This window comes from Alternaria atra (genome assembly GCF_907166805.1).
Source record: "Alternaria atra isolate CS162 genome assembly, contig: 28, whole genome shotgun sequence".
In the NCBI taxonomy this organism is placed as follows: domain Eukaryota; kingdom Fungi; phylum Ascomycota; class Dothideomycetes; order Pleosporales; family Pleosporaceae; genus Alternaria; species Alternaria atra.
In genome coordinates, this window is record NW_025091326.1 from 865,272 (window position 1) to 882,563 (window position 17,292).

The 17,292-nt window shown below is 51.3% G+C and overlaps 5 protein-coding genes across 5 annotated transcripts; 1 reads left to right on the plus strand and 4 right to left on the minus strand.

The window, feature by feature from the left end:
- Positions 1 to 286: 286 nt before the first annotated feature.
- On the minus strand, positions 287 to 3,744 carry ALTATR162_LOCUS7334 (uncharacterized protein; the record flags this gene model as incomplete). Its single annotated transcript, XM_043314962.1, has 8 exons — positions 287 to 504; positions 560 to 1,168; positions 1,656 to 1,677; positions 1,730 to 2,493; positions 2,546 to 2,995; positions 3,048 to 3,174; positions 3,222 to 3,508; positions 3,558 to 3,744. The coding sequence occupies 8 exons, from the start codon at positions 3,742 to 3,744 to the stop codon at positions 287 to 289; spliced, it is 2,664 nt and encodes an 887-aa protein (XP_043170897.1).
- A 1,444-nt stretch (positions 3,745 to 5,188) lies between these two features.
- ALTATR162_LOCUS7335 (uncharacterized protein) lies at positions 5,189 to 6,501 on the minus strand (the record flags this gene model as incomplete). Its single annotated transcript, XM_043314963.1, has 2 exons — positions 5,189 to 6,100; positions 6,178 to 6,501. 2 exons carry the CDS (start codon positions 6,499 to 6,501, stop codon positions 5,189 to 5,191), a joined length of 1,236 nt encoding a protein of 411 aa, XP_043170898.1.
- A 1,674-nt stretch (positions 6,502 to 8,175) lies between these two features.
- Positions 8,176 to 9,982, minus strand: ALTATR162_LOCUS7336 (uncharacterized protein; the record flags this gene model as incomplete). Its single annotated transcript, XM_043314964.1, has 4 exons — positions 8,176 to 9,056; positions 9,109 to 9,518; positions 9,570 to 9,824; positions 9,876 to 9,982. 4 exons carry the CDS (start codon positions 9,980 to 9,982, stop codon positions 8,176 to 8,178), a joined length of 1,653 nt encoding a protein of 550 aa, XP_043170899.1.
- Positions 9,983 to 13,153: 3,171 nt separating this feature from the next.
- ALTATR162_LOCUS7337 (uncharacterized protein) lies at positions 13,154 to 13,705 on the plus strand (the record flags this gene model as incomplete). Its single annotated transcript, XM_043314965.1, has 3 exons — positions 13,154 to 13,211; positions 13,268 to 13,584; positions 13,640 to 13,705. 3 exons carry the CDS (start codon positions 13,154 to 13,156, stop codon positions 13,703 to 13,705), a joined length of 441 nt encoding a protein of 146 aa, XP_043170900.1.
- Positions 13,706 to 14,391: 686 nt separating this feature from the next.
- ALTATR162_LOCUS7338 (uncharacterized protein) lies at positions 14,392 to 17,189 on the minus strand (the record flags this gene model as incomplete). The annotated part of the gene is made up of 4 exons (XM_043314966.1): positions 14,392 to 14,643; positions 14,701 to 15,501; positions 16,130 to 17,121; positions 17,174 to 17,189. 4 exons carry the CDS (start codon positions 17,187 to 17,189, stop codon positions 14,392 to 14,394), a joined length of 2,061 nt encoding a protein of 686 aa, XP_043170901.1.
- Positions 17,190 to 17,292: the final 103 nt, after the last annotated feature.

Sequence of the window (17,292 nt, forward strand, 5' to 3'; positions counted from 1 at the left end):
GTTCTTCATTCCTGTCCATCCGCCACTGCCCTTTCTGAATGCTCAACTTCAAAGATCACAGGTTGGGTTTTCAGGTCCCCGAGTTCGGCGGCAGTGTACGGGCTACTCCTTCCTCCTTCCACCTCTTTCACCAAACTTCAAGTGGTATTCTCTTTTGCACTTGCTGTTTATCTCGTCATATTAGACTGGACGCTTTCCGTTGCTGTAAATGCTTGTCGGGATGTGCACAAGTTTGCGAGATAAACATGGGATGGACTGAAGATGATGATTGCCTGTTTTCCTTTTCTCAATAAGTACTCGTCGTAACACCTAACCTCCCGCCATCATTAGCAAGTATCAACCCATTACAGAAGCTACCCGCCCGACTCGCAAGATACAACACAGTCCCGCCCATCTCCTCCTCTCCTCCAAATCGACGTGCGGGGATAAAGTTCGGGTCGTCGATGGTCTCAGTACCAGGGTCTCTGCTCTCGATAATCGCATTGGCCATCTCGGAGGGAAAGACTGAAGTATCGCATCAGCGGTAAGGCTCAAGAGCTGAGAGAGAGTGAAGACGAACAGCCAGGCGCCAAAGCATTTACGCGAATACCATGTGGTGCAAGTCCTGTACTAGAATGTTTAACCAGATGCGCAATGGCAGCTTTGCTGCCTGCGTACGCAGGTGCGCACTGCCATTCGCGGAGGAAAGCGCCTACGCTGGATGTGACGATGACTTGTGACTGGATACTTGGTACTTTGCTGCCTTCTCTAAGTGGCTTACCGAAGCCACCGGTCAGCGCATTCTTGTTCCCTGCATCCAGTAGTTCGAGGAAAGCGAGCATGCTGAAGTAAGTCGCGGTGGTGTTGACCTGGAATGTTTGTGTGAAGTCTTCCATGGAAGTATCTTCGAACATGTTCTTCCTCAACTCTTTAATGCTCAAACCCGGCATGAAGCTTGCTGTTGGTCCTAAGATACCGGAGTTTGCGACAAGTAGGTTGATGTATCCCACGTTCTTGTTGATAGTGTTAACCGTGGCTTGTAGTGATTCTTTTGATGTGATATCACACTGCAATGGAATGAGGCTGTGTTTTGCAGCTGCGGCCTCAAGCTTTTCCTTGCGGCGACCCAGGATGTATACTTTAGAAGCGCCAGCGGACGCGAGGGCCTTGGCAATCATGAGACCAATCCCTGAGTGCAATGTCAATACTGCGACTGGAAGTGAAGGTTGTTGAGGAAGACAGTGGGAATTCGAATCAGAACAAGATAACGAGAAGAGACAATACCTGTGCCTCCGCCTGTAACCACAGCAATCATGCCCTGAACTTGAAACAGCTCTGAAGTGTCCATCTTTAATTCTCAGGTATTACTCAATTTTTTGCGAAGCGAAACATGGCAATTCGAATGTTCTTATACCGTTTACACTTAACTCACGTCCGGTTGATTGATTGATAATTTTGCACATGATGAACCACTCAGAAATCGTGTATGAAGTTACACATCGCTTGGCGACGACGTTAAGCCTCAGGCGTAAGAGCAGGTATGGAGTGAGATTGACGCCCGTAAGGCGGCGAAGTGCGATAAAGCCGCAAAATCCGACAGCGTCTCCAATGTCCATGCCGCGGCTTACGAACTTCATGATCATGATGAAGGAACAAACCTCAAAGTAATCCGTGACGCTCTTTGATCATATCTGCAGCCTACGTATCGTTAGTATAGATGACCGCCATATACCCTCGGTCGTTAGCTCACCTTTTCCGCTCCAGCGTACACAGTAGCCTGCGGCCCACCACCAGCAACAAGAGGCCATGTGCTCGCGTCTACTACACTCATTCTGAACGTTCCGTAGACTCTGTTTTGTGAATCAACAACGCCACCGTCTTCCCTTGCCATCATAGCGGCAGTGCAGCATTGGTGCGCATTACTTGGCTGCAATGCCGCTTTGATCTTTTCTTTAATGTCCTCCTCATTGTCAACGCCTGGCGCGGGGGCTGTCTCGATAGGGCCAAGGATAGCAAGATCGGAGGTAGCCATAAGTTCCCGATTCTTCATGTAGATGGCGTATAACATATCAAGATCGGTCGGGTCGGTGATTGCGCCATAGTCGATGAGTGGGGCGTCGAAGACGTTGGTAGAGTTTATCTTGACAGAACCACGGCTAAAAGGACGCGTCATGTAGATGCTCGTCTCCGGTCCAGTGTTCCACGACAACCCACCCACAGCCTCTATGTTGATGTCCCTGATCACAATTTCACGCTGCTTTTCGTAGCCAGTGAGTACTGAACTATCGACGGCTTTGCCGAGTACAGCATCGGGGTAGATGAAGGCAGCTTCAGCAATGATGGATGCGGAGGCATTCGTCCAGTTCGAAAGAGGCAGCTGGATGATGAGATTGCCAGTTGTGCCAGTGAGGTCGTATGCACTCGGCTTCCTCGCATCGTAGAGAGTGCGTTGCTCCATGGCATACGTAGCATTAGACTGCAAGGACCCACCATTTGGAAAGTGGTTAGACGTATCTAGACCAGTCAGTCCTTCTATCAGCTCCAAGAGCGACAATTGGTTACATACAGTTGTAGTTCACTTTCAGGACTAGATGGTCCTGCAGGTTTCGACCGACGCCAGGGAGTTCAGAGATCGGCTCAATACCGAAACTTTTTACATGAACTGGGTCACCAATCCCAGAAAGTTGCAGGATCTGTGGCGTATGTACGCTTCCAGCAGCTATGATGACTTCTTTGCTTGCTTGGACAGTACGTTTTGCTGCATCGGAAGTGCCAATATACTCGACACCTACAGCGGTGAGATTCTCGAATAGGACACGCGATACTGCTGTATTCGGAAGAATGTGGTAGTTCGGTCTTGCAGCATCCCTGTCATAGCGATTGACGCGAGCTGAGGAACGCGTTTGTGATTCGGGATCGATAGAACGAAGAAGGCGGAATATTCCTTGAGCGCGACCATTGTTAGGATCTAAAGACGGCTGGATACCTAGACTTAGTGCTCCGTTGAACTTGTTGGCTATACCGACAGTCAGCCTTCAGTAACTAAAACTGAACCAATACCACCTCACCACTGCCTGGGTAGTCATACGGAGCATGGCTGGCTTGAACCGGGCCGTCAATGCCATGTATGGCAATATCCCATGTAATGTTATGGCTCGCCGCATATTCTGCATTCGGAGCCGTGAAGGTCTCGCTCTTGTTCGGGTCAGTATCATGGCTTGAGATCTGGCGAAATCATATACCTTCTTGAAGTATGGAAGTAGATCAGTCCAACCCCAGCCAGTCGCCCCCAGTTCCTCCCAAGCGTTGTAAAGCTCAGCATCCGATCGATGGAAGAACATCGCATTGACAACAGACCCGCCACCCACCACTCTGCCACATGGCACACCATACGACGTGCTTCCAAGCGCAGTTTGTGGTGTACTCATCAATGGCAGCCAGAGATACGGTACTGGGAAGTACGCGCCAGGGATCATGACGCCGTCTTCTTTCTGGTCGAAAGGGCCATACTCGATAACCAGTACAGTAACTATTTCTCGAAGTTAATAGAGAGTTTGTGGAAACTGAGAGGGGTTTACCATTTGGGTTCTCCGTCAAACGGTCTGCAACCGTAAGCCCTGCAATGCCACCGCCTGCAATGACAAAATCATAGGTCGTCTCATTGCTGATCTGCCTCGCATCGATTACCTTAGCAGTGCGTCCGAGGTGTGAGCGAGCCTGTACGATACTCGCATAGCATAAGGAGAAGACAGTCCGGAGCAGCATATTCAGATACTGGAAGAGAAGGACGGATGGACATTTCGAAAAAAAGCAACGGGCGAAGTAAACTTATCAAACACCAACCTAGCCTTAAAGTGCTGGATATAAGCACATGAAGACGCAGGACTTAACTCTAAGCGACCTGCGGGCCTTGTTTTCGCAAGATATGCTGGTAAGAGCAAGATAAATTAATTGCTGTGGTTCATTGGCCACTGCTACTATGGCGGACCGGGTCCCTGGCTCGCCTGTTCTCGCACATGAAGAGCTGAAGAGAGGAATCAAATTGTGCGCATGGCCCCTCCATCAGGTTTTGCTCGTGAGAGGAGAGCATACACGGCGCAGTTGAGATGTAGGAGGAACCGATGGTAGCAGGAGCCGAGCCATGTTGGAGTGTCGGCCCGTGCGAATTCATGTCGTCATTGTTCCCAGCCCAGTCGCGTCGCAACCCACAAGTCAACAGTCTCACTCGCGCGCCAGCCTCAAGAAAACCAATCGGACAATGTAGACGCTCATATGTATCCCTTTGCAGAAGTCGCAATGGAGCTGTAGCCATCCATACACAATTCCACAATCAACCGAGCGGCTCGAACCAGGACCCACGACTACACTTCCCCATAACCGTCGCGATCATGCCAACAAGAAGCGCAAGCACAACTCTAAGGCACCAGACGTCTACGTTGGCCCAGCCGTCCTCACAACACATATATCTCCGTGGATCCCGCTCACGAAAGCATACACATACGAGGCGGGATGATGGCTTCACAGGACTAACTGCCCAGGGCACTTGAGACAGCACTCCAGCGACGAGACAGCGGAAAAATAACCCGCACAGATTCTCATATACATATAGCGAAAGCGTAACCTAACTCTCGAGCAACCCTACAAGCATTGGAAGAAAGTACATGCGCCGCAAGCAGTTCCTCGGGCGGAGAAACATGGCCTTAGACGATACCAGCAAGTAAGTACCTTTCGCGCCTTACTCTTTCTTTACCCATCAATACAGATCTAACATCTACACTCTCAGATGCGCACCTGCGGCTCTATGCTCCCCATGTTCTCCACCACATCGGCGCCGAACGCCGAGTCTAAATTCGCGCTACCTACTGCACCTGTAGAATTCGACGGCGTTGTCATTTGTAAGTTTCGCAGGGAAGATTGTTGATATAGTATACGATGGCAAAGCGGTGACTTGATATGAGTACATAAACGGACAGTTGGACACAATTGGACTGAGTCGTTGTAGAGATGAGCAAGATACGAAGGGGCACAGGTGCTATCTGTGTTCATGTTCTCAATTGTGCTAGATATCGTTAAGCAGATAAAAGCTCCCTCAAAAAAACGCCTTATGTCTAAATGCTGAAATGCACCCTCACACCAACTACCGCCTTCATCATCATCATCGTCGTCATACATGTCATAAAAGGAATCGTGCCGCCAACTGCACAAACATCTAGTCCAAACTCTGGATCTGCACCTTGATGCAACCAGTCTTAGGATCCGCCGCAGTCTTGAACGCCTCAACCGCATCCTCCAACTTGAACCTGTGAGTAACAAGCTTGCTCAGATCAATGACACCGCTCTTGTATAACCGAATAGCTTTAGGCCATGTGTTGCAGTATCGGTACTGGAACTGCAGATCCACCTCGCGGGTGCTCAGTCTCATGAAAGGAATCTTCATCTCGTTCTTGCCGACACCGATAACAAAGACCTTGCCGCCAAACTTGACAGTCTGGATGCAAGCGTTGATGGAGCTTTCAACACCAGTGCACTCCATGGCGTGCGAGGGCTCAACACCGTCTGTGAGTTTGAGGATGGCGTCTTGGAAGTCGGTAGGCGAGTGGCTGAATTCGACTTTGTGGGTCAGGACGCCTGGGACGAGCGATTTGGCAAAGTCGAGACGGCCTTGGTCAATGTCGGTTATGACGATGGGAGTTGCGCCTGCAGCTTGACAGCAGAGCAGCGTTACGAGGCCGATAGGACCGGCACCGCAGACAATGACTGGGTCGCCGAGGCGGACGTTTGCGCGGTCCATTCCTGCGAGGGCTACGGAGAGAGGCTCGAGCATGGCGCCGTCTTCAAATGTCATGCTGTCAGGGAGCTTGTGGCACCACATGGCTGGGTGCTTGAGGTAACGGCGCAAGAGACCGGTGACGGGAGGAGTGGAGAGGAATTGTACGCGCTCGCAGCCGTTGTAACGACCTGTGAGGCAGGGCTCACATTCACCGCAGATGATGTTGGGCTCGATAGCTACGCGGTCACCGGGCTTGAGGTTTGTGACTGAGGGGTGGCAGGCCATGACTGTGCCTGCAGATTCGTGACCCAGGACGTGAGTGTCCTCTACAATCATGGGACCAATGCAGCCCTGGGATCATGTTAGCACATGCCGATTTCTTCTCTAGGCATTACTTGGATCCAAAACAAAAAAAAATCAGAACGTACCGCATGCCAGAAGTGAATATCACTACCGCAGATACCGGTGCTCTTGACGTTCAGAAGGACCTCTCCCGGCTTCAAATCTCCTCCTCTTTGCACCTCCTCGAGGCTCGGTTCTGCCTCCGCGACCCAAAGATCGTGCGCGGGGTTCGTGTAAACACCAATGTTCGGCTTGGTCGAGAACTTGACATCAGTGCCGTTGGACTTGCTGACACCGTTCACCGCTGGCGCGGCCTCAGTGCTTGTGCCGTTCATCTTGGGCTTCTCTTCGATGTTGAGTGTTTGCTTAACCTCCGACGCCCAGCTAGTGAAGAGGGGAAGAGATGCCATCGAACGCACGAAAAAGAACTATAGAGCAGGGAAGGAAGGAAGGTCCGATAGAAAACCAAAAGTAAACAAACGGGGGAAGTGGTCAATCAATAGATCACCTGGGCCTCAAACTTCTTTACCGCGGCCCTTCTTTTCTGCCTGCAGTTATTCATCTAGCTACCGCTACTACCCAGAATTTACCCTTCCGCTTCCTCACAATTGGTGCGGGGCATTTGTATACCTCCATTCATTCCAACGTCACCCCCGAACAGACGCAACCCCACACACCGCCTTCCAGAAAACAACTTTCCACGAATGGGAGGGCGTGCAAGTCCGCACTGCAAGCGCAGTACCGGCTTCCGAGTAAGGCAGTTCCGTGCGAAAGCGTAGAAGGGTCCAGCTGCAGGCTACGCGTACTAACTGCAACTATACTCTATGGGGTAGCGCAGCCTACACCGAACCCCGAGACTAGGCCACGAAGACAGATTTCACGATGTTGGAGACGTGGTGTTGAGTGGAGTAGGCTTGGAAAATTGTCGGAGCCTCGGCTGGTGACCGAACATGAAAGCTGGTCGGCATTTGACCGATTCAGAGGTCTAGATGCGTCCGTTGGATTGCAATGTAGGGACAATGGCAGGACTGATATGTCACGTTGGACGCAAGCATGTCGTACGATTATCAATTTTCGCTTCGTGGACTCGAGGGTTGCTGGTAAAGGTAAGGAAGGGACCTGGGAAGTGTGCCACAGCATGGCACAAACCCTACCTGCGGGCTTGATCTCCTTCCATCTCGAAGGCACATCTTGACCCTCCATCAAAGAGATACGCAGAATCATAACAGCCTATAGAACCGACTGCGCCGTATGCACATCAGACGAGCCGTCCCCTATTCCCATCGATGCGGTCGTGCGGCAAGGCTGCGCCGCAATGTGTGGCGGCGTCAGGACACGAATCGCGCTATCGGTGGCTATATCAAGAATGCAGTCCATGATCTACAGCACTATGGACAACGCGTCCGAAAAGTAGTGGAAGAGAATCGCGGTCGGAGAACGGTAGTCGCGCGCGCGTACATGAGTGGGCTTAAGACAGGCGGCCTTGCGCCTTTTGACTTCTCCATCCTTCGTCCTATCGACCCATTGTCGCACCACCCTCCTTTCTTACCGTTTTGGCCTTGATCCTTCACCATGTAGTCGGGAAGGCGAACTTGACACGCAGAGACTTAACACAATGATTAAGCTGGCCTGATGACGATGCGTGGATGCGTCGTGTTTCATCATGCGCTGGGCCGGAAGAGCGATATACCGAGGTGAGGCTACATGGAGGGGAGGCGAGCAGAAGTATGCTTGGTTGTAAGAGAGGTGATTAACAGATACTGAAGTGGACTGAGAGTGGTTCGATAGTCCTTGTCATGATTTGATGAGACATAGTGGCGAAATCCGTCTCCGTTTTGTGTTAACATGCATCATGAAGTCTACTAGCGGTTACCAAGCACACATCGAAATCAAGCATACGCATCAACACCAAGAAATGCACAAGAGGACTTTTAAAGATATCGTTTCTTTGTATAAATCCGCATTTGTAGATAGAGACACATGAGAAGGGGACCCGTAGGTTGCTACCCTGAAGGCTAATCGTAACATACAACAACCTCAATACGCCTTTGCAATTCTTCATACCAATACACATCCCAAATCATCTAGAAATGCTCCTTCCAGAACTTGAAGTTGACTTCCTGGCATGCGGCCTGCTTGCACGCCTTCTTGATATCCCTAGCCGCAACGTTGGGACCGCAGAAGTAAACACCGACCTCTGTGCGTAGTGTGCTTTCTAGGCCGTTCATGTAGGTGCGATCCAGGATACCATCGCGCATACCGCAGAACAGGCGTTGAAAGTCCGGACGACCAAAGTTGGTGCGGGATTTGAGTTCGGTGAGGGGATCCTTGTCAGTACCCACCGAGTTGAGCACGATATTTTGCGCAGTGTTAACATCCATCTTTTGAGTAAGATAGGTGTGAATCCGCAAGAACTGATCTCCGTCTGCACCGCCGAGAGACTGAGCTTCCAGTGATGAAAGCAAGGTTTGGAACCATTCGAATGATGACGTGTCTTTGCAGACCCAGATGAACTCGACGCGGCGGAGACGCTTGGGAGGGTTAGGGCTAAGGCGGAGGTGATAGATAGACTTGAGAATTGACGCCCAGGGTGTGACACCAATACCGGTACCGATGAGAACTGCGACTTCATTCTCAAAGACGTCTTCTGCGGGGGCTCCGTAAGGTCCATCGATACGTAGAGCAGGCATCTTTTGACCGTGCTGAAGAGCGATCTCGTACATGCCCATGGGGTCGAGCTCGTCGTAGAGCTTTGATTGCGATTGACCCGCACCAAGAGCATCGGCGAGAGCGCGAGTGAAGTCACCGACTTGACGTACGTGAACCGAGATATACGGGTCATTGGGGCAAGAAGTGATGGTGAATGGATGCCACTGGTGGTAACTGACGTCGGGGCAGTTCAGGAAAAGCCATTGTCCTGGCTTGTACTTCATGCTAGGCTTCGTGAACTGTATCTCGACAGCATCTACTCGCTGTTAGCTGCAGTCCTTCTTGATTCATTTTCATATCTTGCTTACCGTATGGGTGGCGCACAACCTTGACGATCTGTGTCTGGCGTCTGCAACGAATCTCTCGGTATAGACGATCGAAGAAGTACAGACCACCACCAACAAGCTCCCATCGCCAACCCTCGTAACCAATGCAGTGGGTCCAGAAGTTGTCGCTATCGAAAGGAGAGAAAGCTGGGGCGGTGTCACGAACGAAGCAGCTGGTTGCGTGCGTGTACATGCCGAGTAGGAATGGAATGAACAAGTGATGCGTGTACCAGAACGTCTCGAACGATTGTTGTCGGATCCTGTGATGCGCTGTGGTATAGATTAGAAGCATGCATAAAAGCATAATGTGACCCGTGATGCCACCAGCCTCGGCGTAGTGAATTTGTAGCGCGATCTGAGGCCGGACTTGCACACGTTCGACGTTGAAGAAGCTATCTTTGTTAGCAATTGTCAAACTTTCAACAAGGTTGCTATTAACTCACTTGACGTAATGCGCAGCTACGTGGAGAATAGTGAAGAAAAGCATAGCGTAAGCTACCTGTCGGTGGAACCACTGGGACTCGTCGAGTGGCAGTACGCGTACTTTAGGACGGAGCCATCGGAGGATGTTTCTGCACATAGGCATGACAATAACCATGGTATCAACTGACAAGACAAGACCTGCACCTCGGGATATCCATACGGAGTATTGGAGGCTGTTCAACGGCGCTAAACGTGGGTCCTGAGCCTGTTTCCACCTGTGTTGGGTCAGTAAATAGAATTAACGATATGAGTACAGTCTTCCCTACCATCCTATACCGAAAAGGGCCCAATGAAATCCCCAGAAGAAGAAATGAAAGGCGATTTTTTGTGGCGTAAAGAGCCTAGAGAACGATGTGCCTCCGCTTGCTCCCATGATGAAGAATCTTCCGAGATAACCGGTTTGTGTTTCGTCCAAATGTCTACCTCAGGTATGCCGTTCAACGGTGATTATGAAAAGAATTAAAGAGTATACACGTGGTATAAGCGAACCTCAACCAGGAAATAAACGATCCAGTCGAAATTCGACCCGGCCAGCCAGATACGAAGTGAAGAAAAGAATGTCGGTGTCCCGGGACAAGGGGAGTGATGTAGAGAGAGAGCGCGCGGATGTGGAGGGACGATCCAAGGCTGCCGGGCACCAAGGGTATTATTATGTCAAGCCTTGGAACAAGCCGAGTCAATATGCGCAGATCAGATGCTAAAAGCCGTGGAACCTGGCTAGAGCGGCACGCTGTGCTGAAACCGACAGGGCCTGTTCGGTACGGAAGTGGCTCAAACCGATGCCCCACGAGTCTGCCGTATACCAGGTGTCTTAAGATGGATGACTGAGGAGATGACCAGGAAGAGCAGTGATGCAGAGGAATTCAGGTGGCGCCAAACCTGAATGAGCCTAAGGACTGATTTTGGGGAATTGAAGTTGGTGGAGGGGTCTGCAGCTATGCGCGAGCGGCTAGTGTGTGAAGAGCGTCTCAGACTTGAAGCGCCAGGCACAGAACCATGTTTTCCTCGCAAATACGGTGGTATGTTCGGAGCCTCAAGATCGCCAACTGGTCTTGGGCAATGCGCAGTGCAGTCTATGCCGGTATGCGGCGAAGCGAATACCGTTTCGCTAGTGGGTTTATTGGGGTTGGTGTTTGTGAGGCTGTTGGTGAGAACCGAAGTAATGCTGCAACTTTTACGATCTGCAACTGTCAAACCTTAGACTTGGAAGCGATCTGACAGATGAGCCTGAGCCGTCGTGGTAAGGTTTCGGATGATATTCTTTGAGGGGTACAGTTGACAGATGTGCTCGAGATTTTTGATGGGGTGTACAACGGATACGCGAGGGCGCGCTGAAACGATGTACGTTGGAAGCCGTATCGTAAAGGAGTAGAGAATTCAGGTCGGGTATCTCAATGAATCGCTGAAAGTGGTATTCGCTTCGTTAATGTCGTTAGATGCAGAGACTGGTAATATGACTGTGGTAGGCAGTCGGTGGGGACAGGCGTTTGCAAGTACTTGTTTAGGTGGCGGATTTACTCCTAAACTACCGCCCTTTGCGCAGAAGACTGCATCGAAGACGCGAAAAGAATCATGGTATAAGCCTGCTGTGGCTTTTGCGTTAGAGCCGCCGAGCCTTGAATTCATTGCTCTTGAAGGCACTCTGTGCTTGTGGTTGGTAGCACCAAAACTAACGGGCGAACATTGGCGTGGCGCCCACAACCAATGGCGGGCTGTCTCGAAGCGCTCGAGGTACCCCCACAAAGTTTGAACCCGCTACTGCGCTGTGCTGGCTGCAGGTGTACAAGATCTCTCGCCTCTATTTTGGGACCGACTCCATCGCACACGGCTGGACGGACGGCAACATGCGAATTGCCGGCCTCGTGGATGACCGGTTTTGAGGATCAATTCTTGTTAGTCCCACCTTAGGGCCGTGATATGAGAAGCGGTGTGCAGTGCGAAGAAAGCCGAGAAGAAGTGGTTCTGGGCGATGTGATGAGAGAGCAAGCGATTGCGATGCTGAGTGATGGTGGAGGGCTAGACTCTCGGGTTGGTAGGCGAATACGCTTCTGTTATCCCAAGACTGACCATCGTGGTCTTCCATATTGGGAAGCAGAGCAAACATGTAGGAAATCAACGCTTTCCTTCTACTCGACCGTTGACCAAAGCACACGTGCAGAAAACAACATCAGGCCATTGTTCTACACACAATCACGCATGCACTCTGATCGACACCTCGTTAACCACTAGCAATTCTCCGACAGGAGCCCTGTAAAAAGCTTCACTGCCATCACGAACTGATACCGAACGAGTATCGTACCACTTTGTTTTGTCTCAACGTCTGCCGTGTCTGCCAAACCTCACGGTGACGGCATTGACAGCCACGAGGTGCACCTGAAGTAAACTTTGTCGTATGATGTTGTTTGATGAGCATGCCTGAGGAGCCAGGAGTGGCCTTCGATACGATCTTCCATGCGGACGATTGATCATCATGCGCCAGGTTTGCGGTTCGATAACCTGAGGCACAGAACAGAAACCGGGACTCGGGCATCCGTCGGGACGGATTCTTCTGGTAGTACCGTGCCGCACATGGCGATGGCTGCGGAGAATTACCTATTCGATCAGGAGAATCGTTTGCACACGTTTGCGCTAGTTGCAACTCTATGTCAGAGCGAGTGGTAACACCGATATGGCAAATCGGCTTGCGTAAAGCACATTCTTCGGCCCGTCAATGAACTGTTTCCCACTATCGAGCGAATAGCGGTATGACAATTGAATAATGTCCAAGCCCTAGATCAGTCACGAAGCCTTCAACAATCGCGGCTTGCTTTCGCCATTAGCCACGTGAACGTGAAGATTCACACGCCTAGCCTCGCCCTCGCTACACTACCTTTGCCAAGCGGGTGAACATCAGCCGTTCATAGGATAGACTAAAATGGCGGCACGGTCCAGGACACTGGCACCGTGGCTGCAGAGAGGCTGGCGTCGCATGCAGCATCACAGCAGCCAGCCAATGAAGCGCTGCACACGCACAATCGTTGGCGAAGCGGGTCAAGCGGCTACGAGTGCACCATGCTCGACCCCAGCGCTCGCCGAGCGAGAGCTACAAGGGTCAAGATGCAAGCCCTGGCGCATAAACTGTCTCTACAATTGCGGTCGACACCCGCTGTCGCTCCCGATATACTGATACACCTCACGTCGCGAAGCTCAACGGCAACACCACGCTGCCTGAACACCTAACACGCCTGATACTCGCCTACGCCTCAGCCATCCATAATACCTGTCCACTATCAACTCCACTCGTACTGTCCGTGCCTGACTACCAAGAAGCCTTACCGTTTCCGCAACGCCTGGGAACCGCCGCTGCGAGCAAGGCATTGCTATAACAAAACCCGGCCTGCCACACCCAACGAAAGTCGATGCTCATCTGTCGTTGAGGCTACTGGTAGTCGAAGAGACATTTCCGTTGTACTTTCTTTCTTCACGTTTTTCTGTTTTATTTCCCTTTCTTAAACGACCGCGGGCTCGGTTCATTGCTCGTATCCTTTCTTTATAATTTCCGACAATGGGCAAGTTAATCAAGAACCACTGGGCGCGCCTAGTCATCCTCACGGCTGCTGCGTGTAAGTTACCAAATCAACGACGCCACTTGCAACAACGACACTAATTTTACGACCAGATCAAATAGGAGCTGCACTTGAATGCTTCTTCTGGCCCAAGATCTTCTGGGATTTCCTCACCAAGAATCTCGATGGCGCTGTCAAACCTGTTCCCGTACTACAAGTCATCAACATCATCCTCGGTTTCATCGGTCTCGCTTGGGAATGGCCATTACCGCTGCTCGCTGGTACCGGACTGCACCGTTCGATTGAGGCCCGCTTGATTGTCTACCCACTGAGTGCACTATGTGCGCTCTTGATCTACCAAGGAACCAACTCTGGACTCTACTACATCATTGGCATGGGAGCGTACTTTTGGGCATTTAGCGAGGGCGAGGTATGCAAAATTGCTTTCCAGCTACACCTTGAATCTCCGGCTAACATCAACACAGGTTGTCTGCCCCGAGCCATGGACTCTACCCAAACGCGGTTCCACGGCCCGCAAAATGACCGCATAGTTCGGCCATCGCAGCATCAACAATAACAACAACCCCTTCGCTTCATACAAACTATACCCACGAACGCGTTTTCTCAATTTACCACGCACCATGTCCACGTAGACGGCGTGCACCCCCATCTCTCTCTGGCAGAACCTGATTTAGCGATTGTACTCTTTTTGAACACCGCCTACGAGCGGAGGCGTTCATATCTTGCATCAAAGACGAGCATCATCATCATCATCATCATCATCTCACGATACCGAATCTACACCAATGAAATGAACAAATGAAGAATAACTATAAAAAAACGAAACCCTATGACATTCATGCTCAATACCTTTTCATTTCATCTTTCATACATTCATCCGCTAGAGTCGAGGTTCCAACCGCTATACCGCTAAGAGACCTGAGGCAACCCCTCGTTTCATCACCATGTCCACATTTCTCCCGCTTCATTCAGCCTTGGCCTAACGAGCTTCTCACAGCTTGTGCCTCAGGGCCTGCTTCTTGACTAGGCCTTGTTCTAACTTACAGTTTACGTACCCCAGAAAAGATGCCGCCGTCATGTCAATAGCTTGAACTACGTGCATTCGTGAAGCCACACCTGGAATGAATGATGACATGACTTCAGGTTCCATTGACTATTTTGTAATATTTGGCTCATACTAATGACCAAGATGGATGCATCAAAAGTAGAAAAGGATTTACTGCTCAGCAGGACCCTCGATCAATATCTTGATACCCTTGCCACCCTTGACATCCGCAAACGCCTTCTCCGCCTCGTCGAACTTGACTTTGCCCGTAATAAGTTCTTTGACTGAAATGCGTCCGCCAGCTACGAGATCGATGGCGGTTTGGTAGTCGCCGGAGCCGTAGCGGAAGGAGCCCTTGACGTTGAGTTCCTTGGTGCACATGGCCATGATGGGGAAGTTGATGTCGGGTTTACCCATGCCGCCCTGTTGTTCGTTAGTCCGTGTTGTCTATTAAGAATGGATGGGGAAATAGAGGTGTACCTGGACGTATGTTCCGCCCATGCGCAGCGCGTGGATCGCGGTTTGGATGCAGGGCTCGGCACCCGAGGCGTCGATAATGACGTCTGCGCCCGCTCCCAGATCACACTCCTTGATCAGATTCTCGGCGTTCTCTTGTGCGCTCACTCTTTGGCTCTTGAAGCTTGCATTCGCAGCGTACTTGAGTGCGAACTTGAGGCGCTCGTCGTTGATGTCTACCGTTACAATCTTCTTTGCGCCATATGCCTTTGCGACAGCGCAGCACAGAAGACCAACAGGTCCGGCACCGAATACTACAACAGAGTCTCCGGGCTTGATGGCAGCTTGCCTTGTGATATGTACAGCGACAGCGGTAGGCTCGATGAGCGCACCCTCCTCCATGCTCATATTCTCGGGAAGTTTGTAGCAGAAGTCCTCTGGCAGTGTGTAATACCGCGCGAGTGTGCCGTCATATGGGGGTGTCGCGGCAAAGGCCATGTCGGGGCAGAGGTTGTACTTTCCATCTTTGCATCGTACGCAACGACGGCAGGGCACACCGGGTTCCATAGCGACCTCGTCACCAACTTTCAGGCTCTTGACCTTGTCGCCAACCTTGTGTACGATACCAGCCGATTCATGACCGAGGACCATGGGCTTCTCAACTACAAAATGTCCGATGCGCCCTTCAACCCAGTAGTGCACATCTGAGCCGCAGATACCGGTCCATCGTGGTCGGATGATGACATCGTATGGAGAGGGGAGTTCGGGGATTGGTCGATCTTCGTAGACGAGTTTGTCCTTGGCTTGGAGGATGAAAGAAGGGTTCTGAGGCGTTGTTAGTTACCATTTGTGTGCAATCGGCGCGTCAAGACTATTTGTTGTGGTGTTGTCAAGGTACAGCCTGCATGGAGGGGTTGATGGTGGGGCATTCGAGCATTACCTTCTGGGTTGCTGTTTGTGTCGCCATTGTGATTTATTGTGAAGATGATAAGTTTGTTCGCAACAATATTTCAGTTGAGTGTATATGGAAAAAAGAAGTGAAAGTAAATCGTCAAAACTCACGCGCAAGTGAAATGCTAATGACGAAGGAAATGGTGGATCCTGGTAGCTCGCGGCAAGCTATCCCGCCCTGGTTAGGAATGCCCCTCCACCGAAAGGCGGGAGTCTGGAAGCAGTGAAATTATCCGTACTAATTATCCGGCGCTTGCATCACTGTTCTTGGAAAGCTCGTTGTGGGTATCTCGGCATTGCTCCGAGGTCGCTATTGAGCGCCGCGGCCATGCGAATGACCAAACCAAAATCGCGGACGTTCGGGTTCGTGGGGACGCCTTGCCATTTTGCATTAGCTTAACCTCGCCGGTTCTTCTGGGAGGATAATGTACGGCAATGTCGATGGCATCTCTCAGCTGGCCTTTGAAATTTGCCTTTTCCAACATGACCACCAGCAAGTCACGAGTGCTTCATCGTCTTGATCTTCGCTTGCCTCTGACGGGCCCCAATCGTCCCGTCCTTTCTCTTCTCCCTCTTCGAGTATTTCCAAGCCAAGCTCAAGCATTCGGCGACGAAAGTCCTTGATCTCAGGCAAGTAACAGTCTCTGTATGGAAACTCGATGATTACTTTAGCGTTATCATCTGGAGAAAGCCAAGCGCCGATAGTATCGACCAACATGCGCGGGTGGTGTGGAGAGTATAGCGAATCTGCAGCAAGAATCAAGGGAAATTTGGTAGGAATAGCTGCATTATCGTTGGTACCGTTGTCGTCGTCTGGCAAAGGCTCACAAGAAGTGGGATCTGTCCAGTCAAGCTTAGCCGTACGGACTGTTCCACCATTGAGACTAACAATCTCGCGGTTCTGCTGCGCATTGTAGGCCAGGTTTGAGCAGATGCTAGGCAAGTCTGTCAGAACGACGTCTGCACCCAAGCCGGCCATTGCCAGTCCTACCAAGCCGGTGCCCGATCCAAGCTCCAAGACTTGTAGCCTGTCTTGTGTTTCCGAAGACACAAGATTGAAAGTTTTAAGGCGCTTCGCAAGCATGTATGAAGCAGCCCATGTCTTCAGGCCCAGGTCGTCGCCTGTCATGGCAGGCTCATGGATTTTGAGCTCGAACGAATCGGCAGAGGTAGGGATCTGGAAAGTGCGCGACATGGTGCTCATTGCAGATCGACCGGATCGCTCGCTAAGTCGGGCGCTGGCTTGATCCCAAATTTGCTCCTTGACCTCATCGTCTTCAATCCATTGCAAGCCGCTACTGATGATAGTGGTGAGGTATCGCGTGACGCCCTCTGGATTGACCTGGACTACTGGCTTGCGAGCATCCACCCCGTTGCCATCTGTATCACTTATGTTTGTGTATTCCCATGATCGGGGAGCGGTGGTGAGGAGTGCGAGCGTGTCAAGGAGGGCCTCGGCGGAGGGCTTGGTGTAAAGTTGCGGGAGGTCAAGGACTGCATACAAATTTAGCTCCAAGACATGTTGATGCAAGGCGCGGGTCTGTACCGTCTAGCATGGACATGTTGGACCGGCTATGGCGAATGCGCGGGAAAATTGTTGGTAGGCGGGGTGCCTGGCAGTACTCACCCAGGTCCAGCGCGGGCCCGAGCTAGCCACGGCGGGGC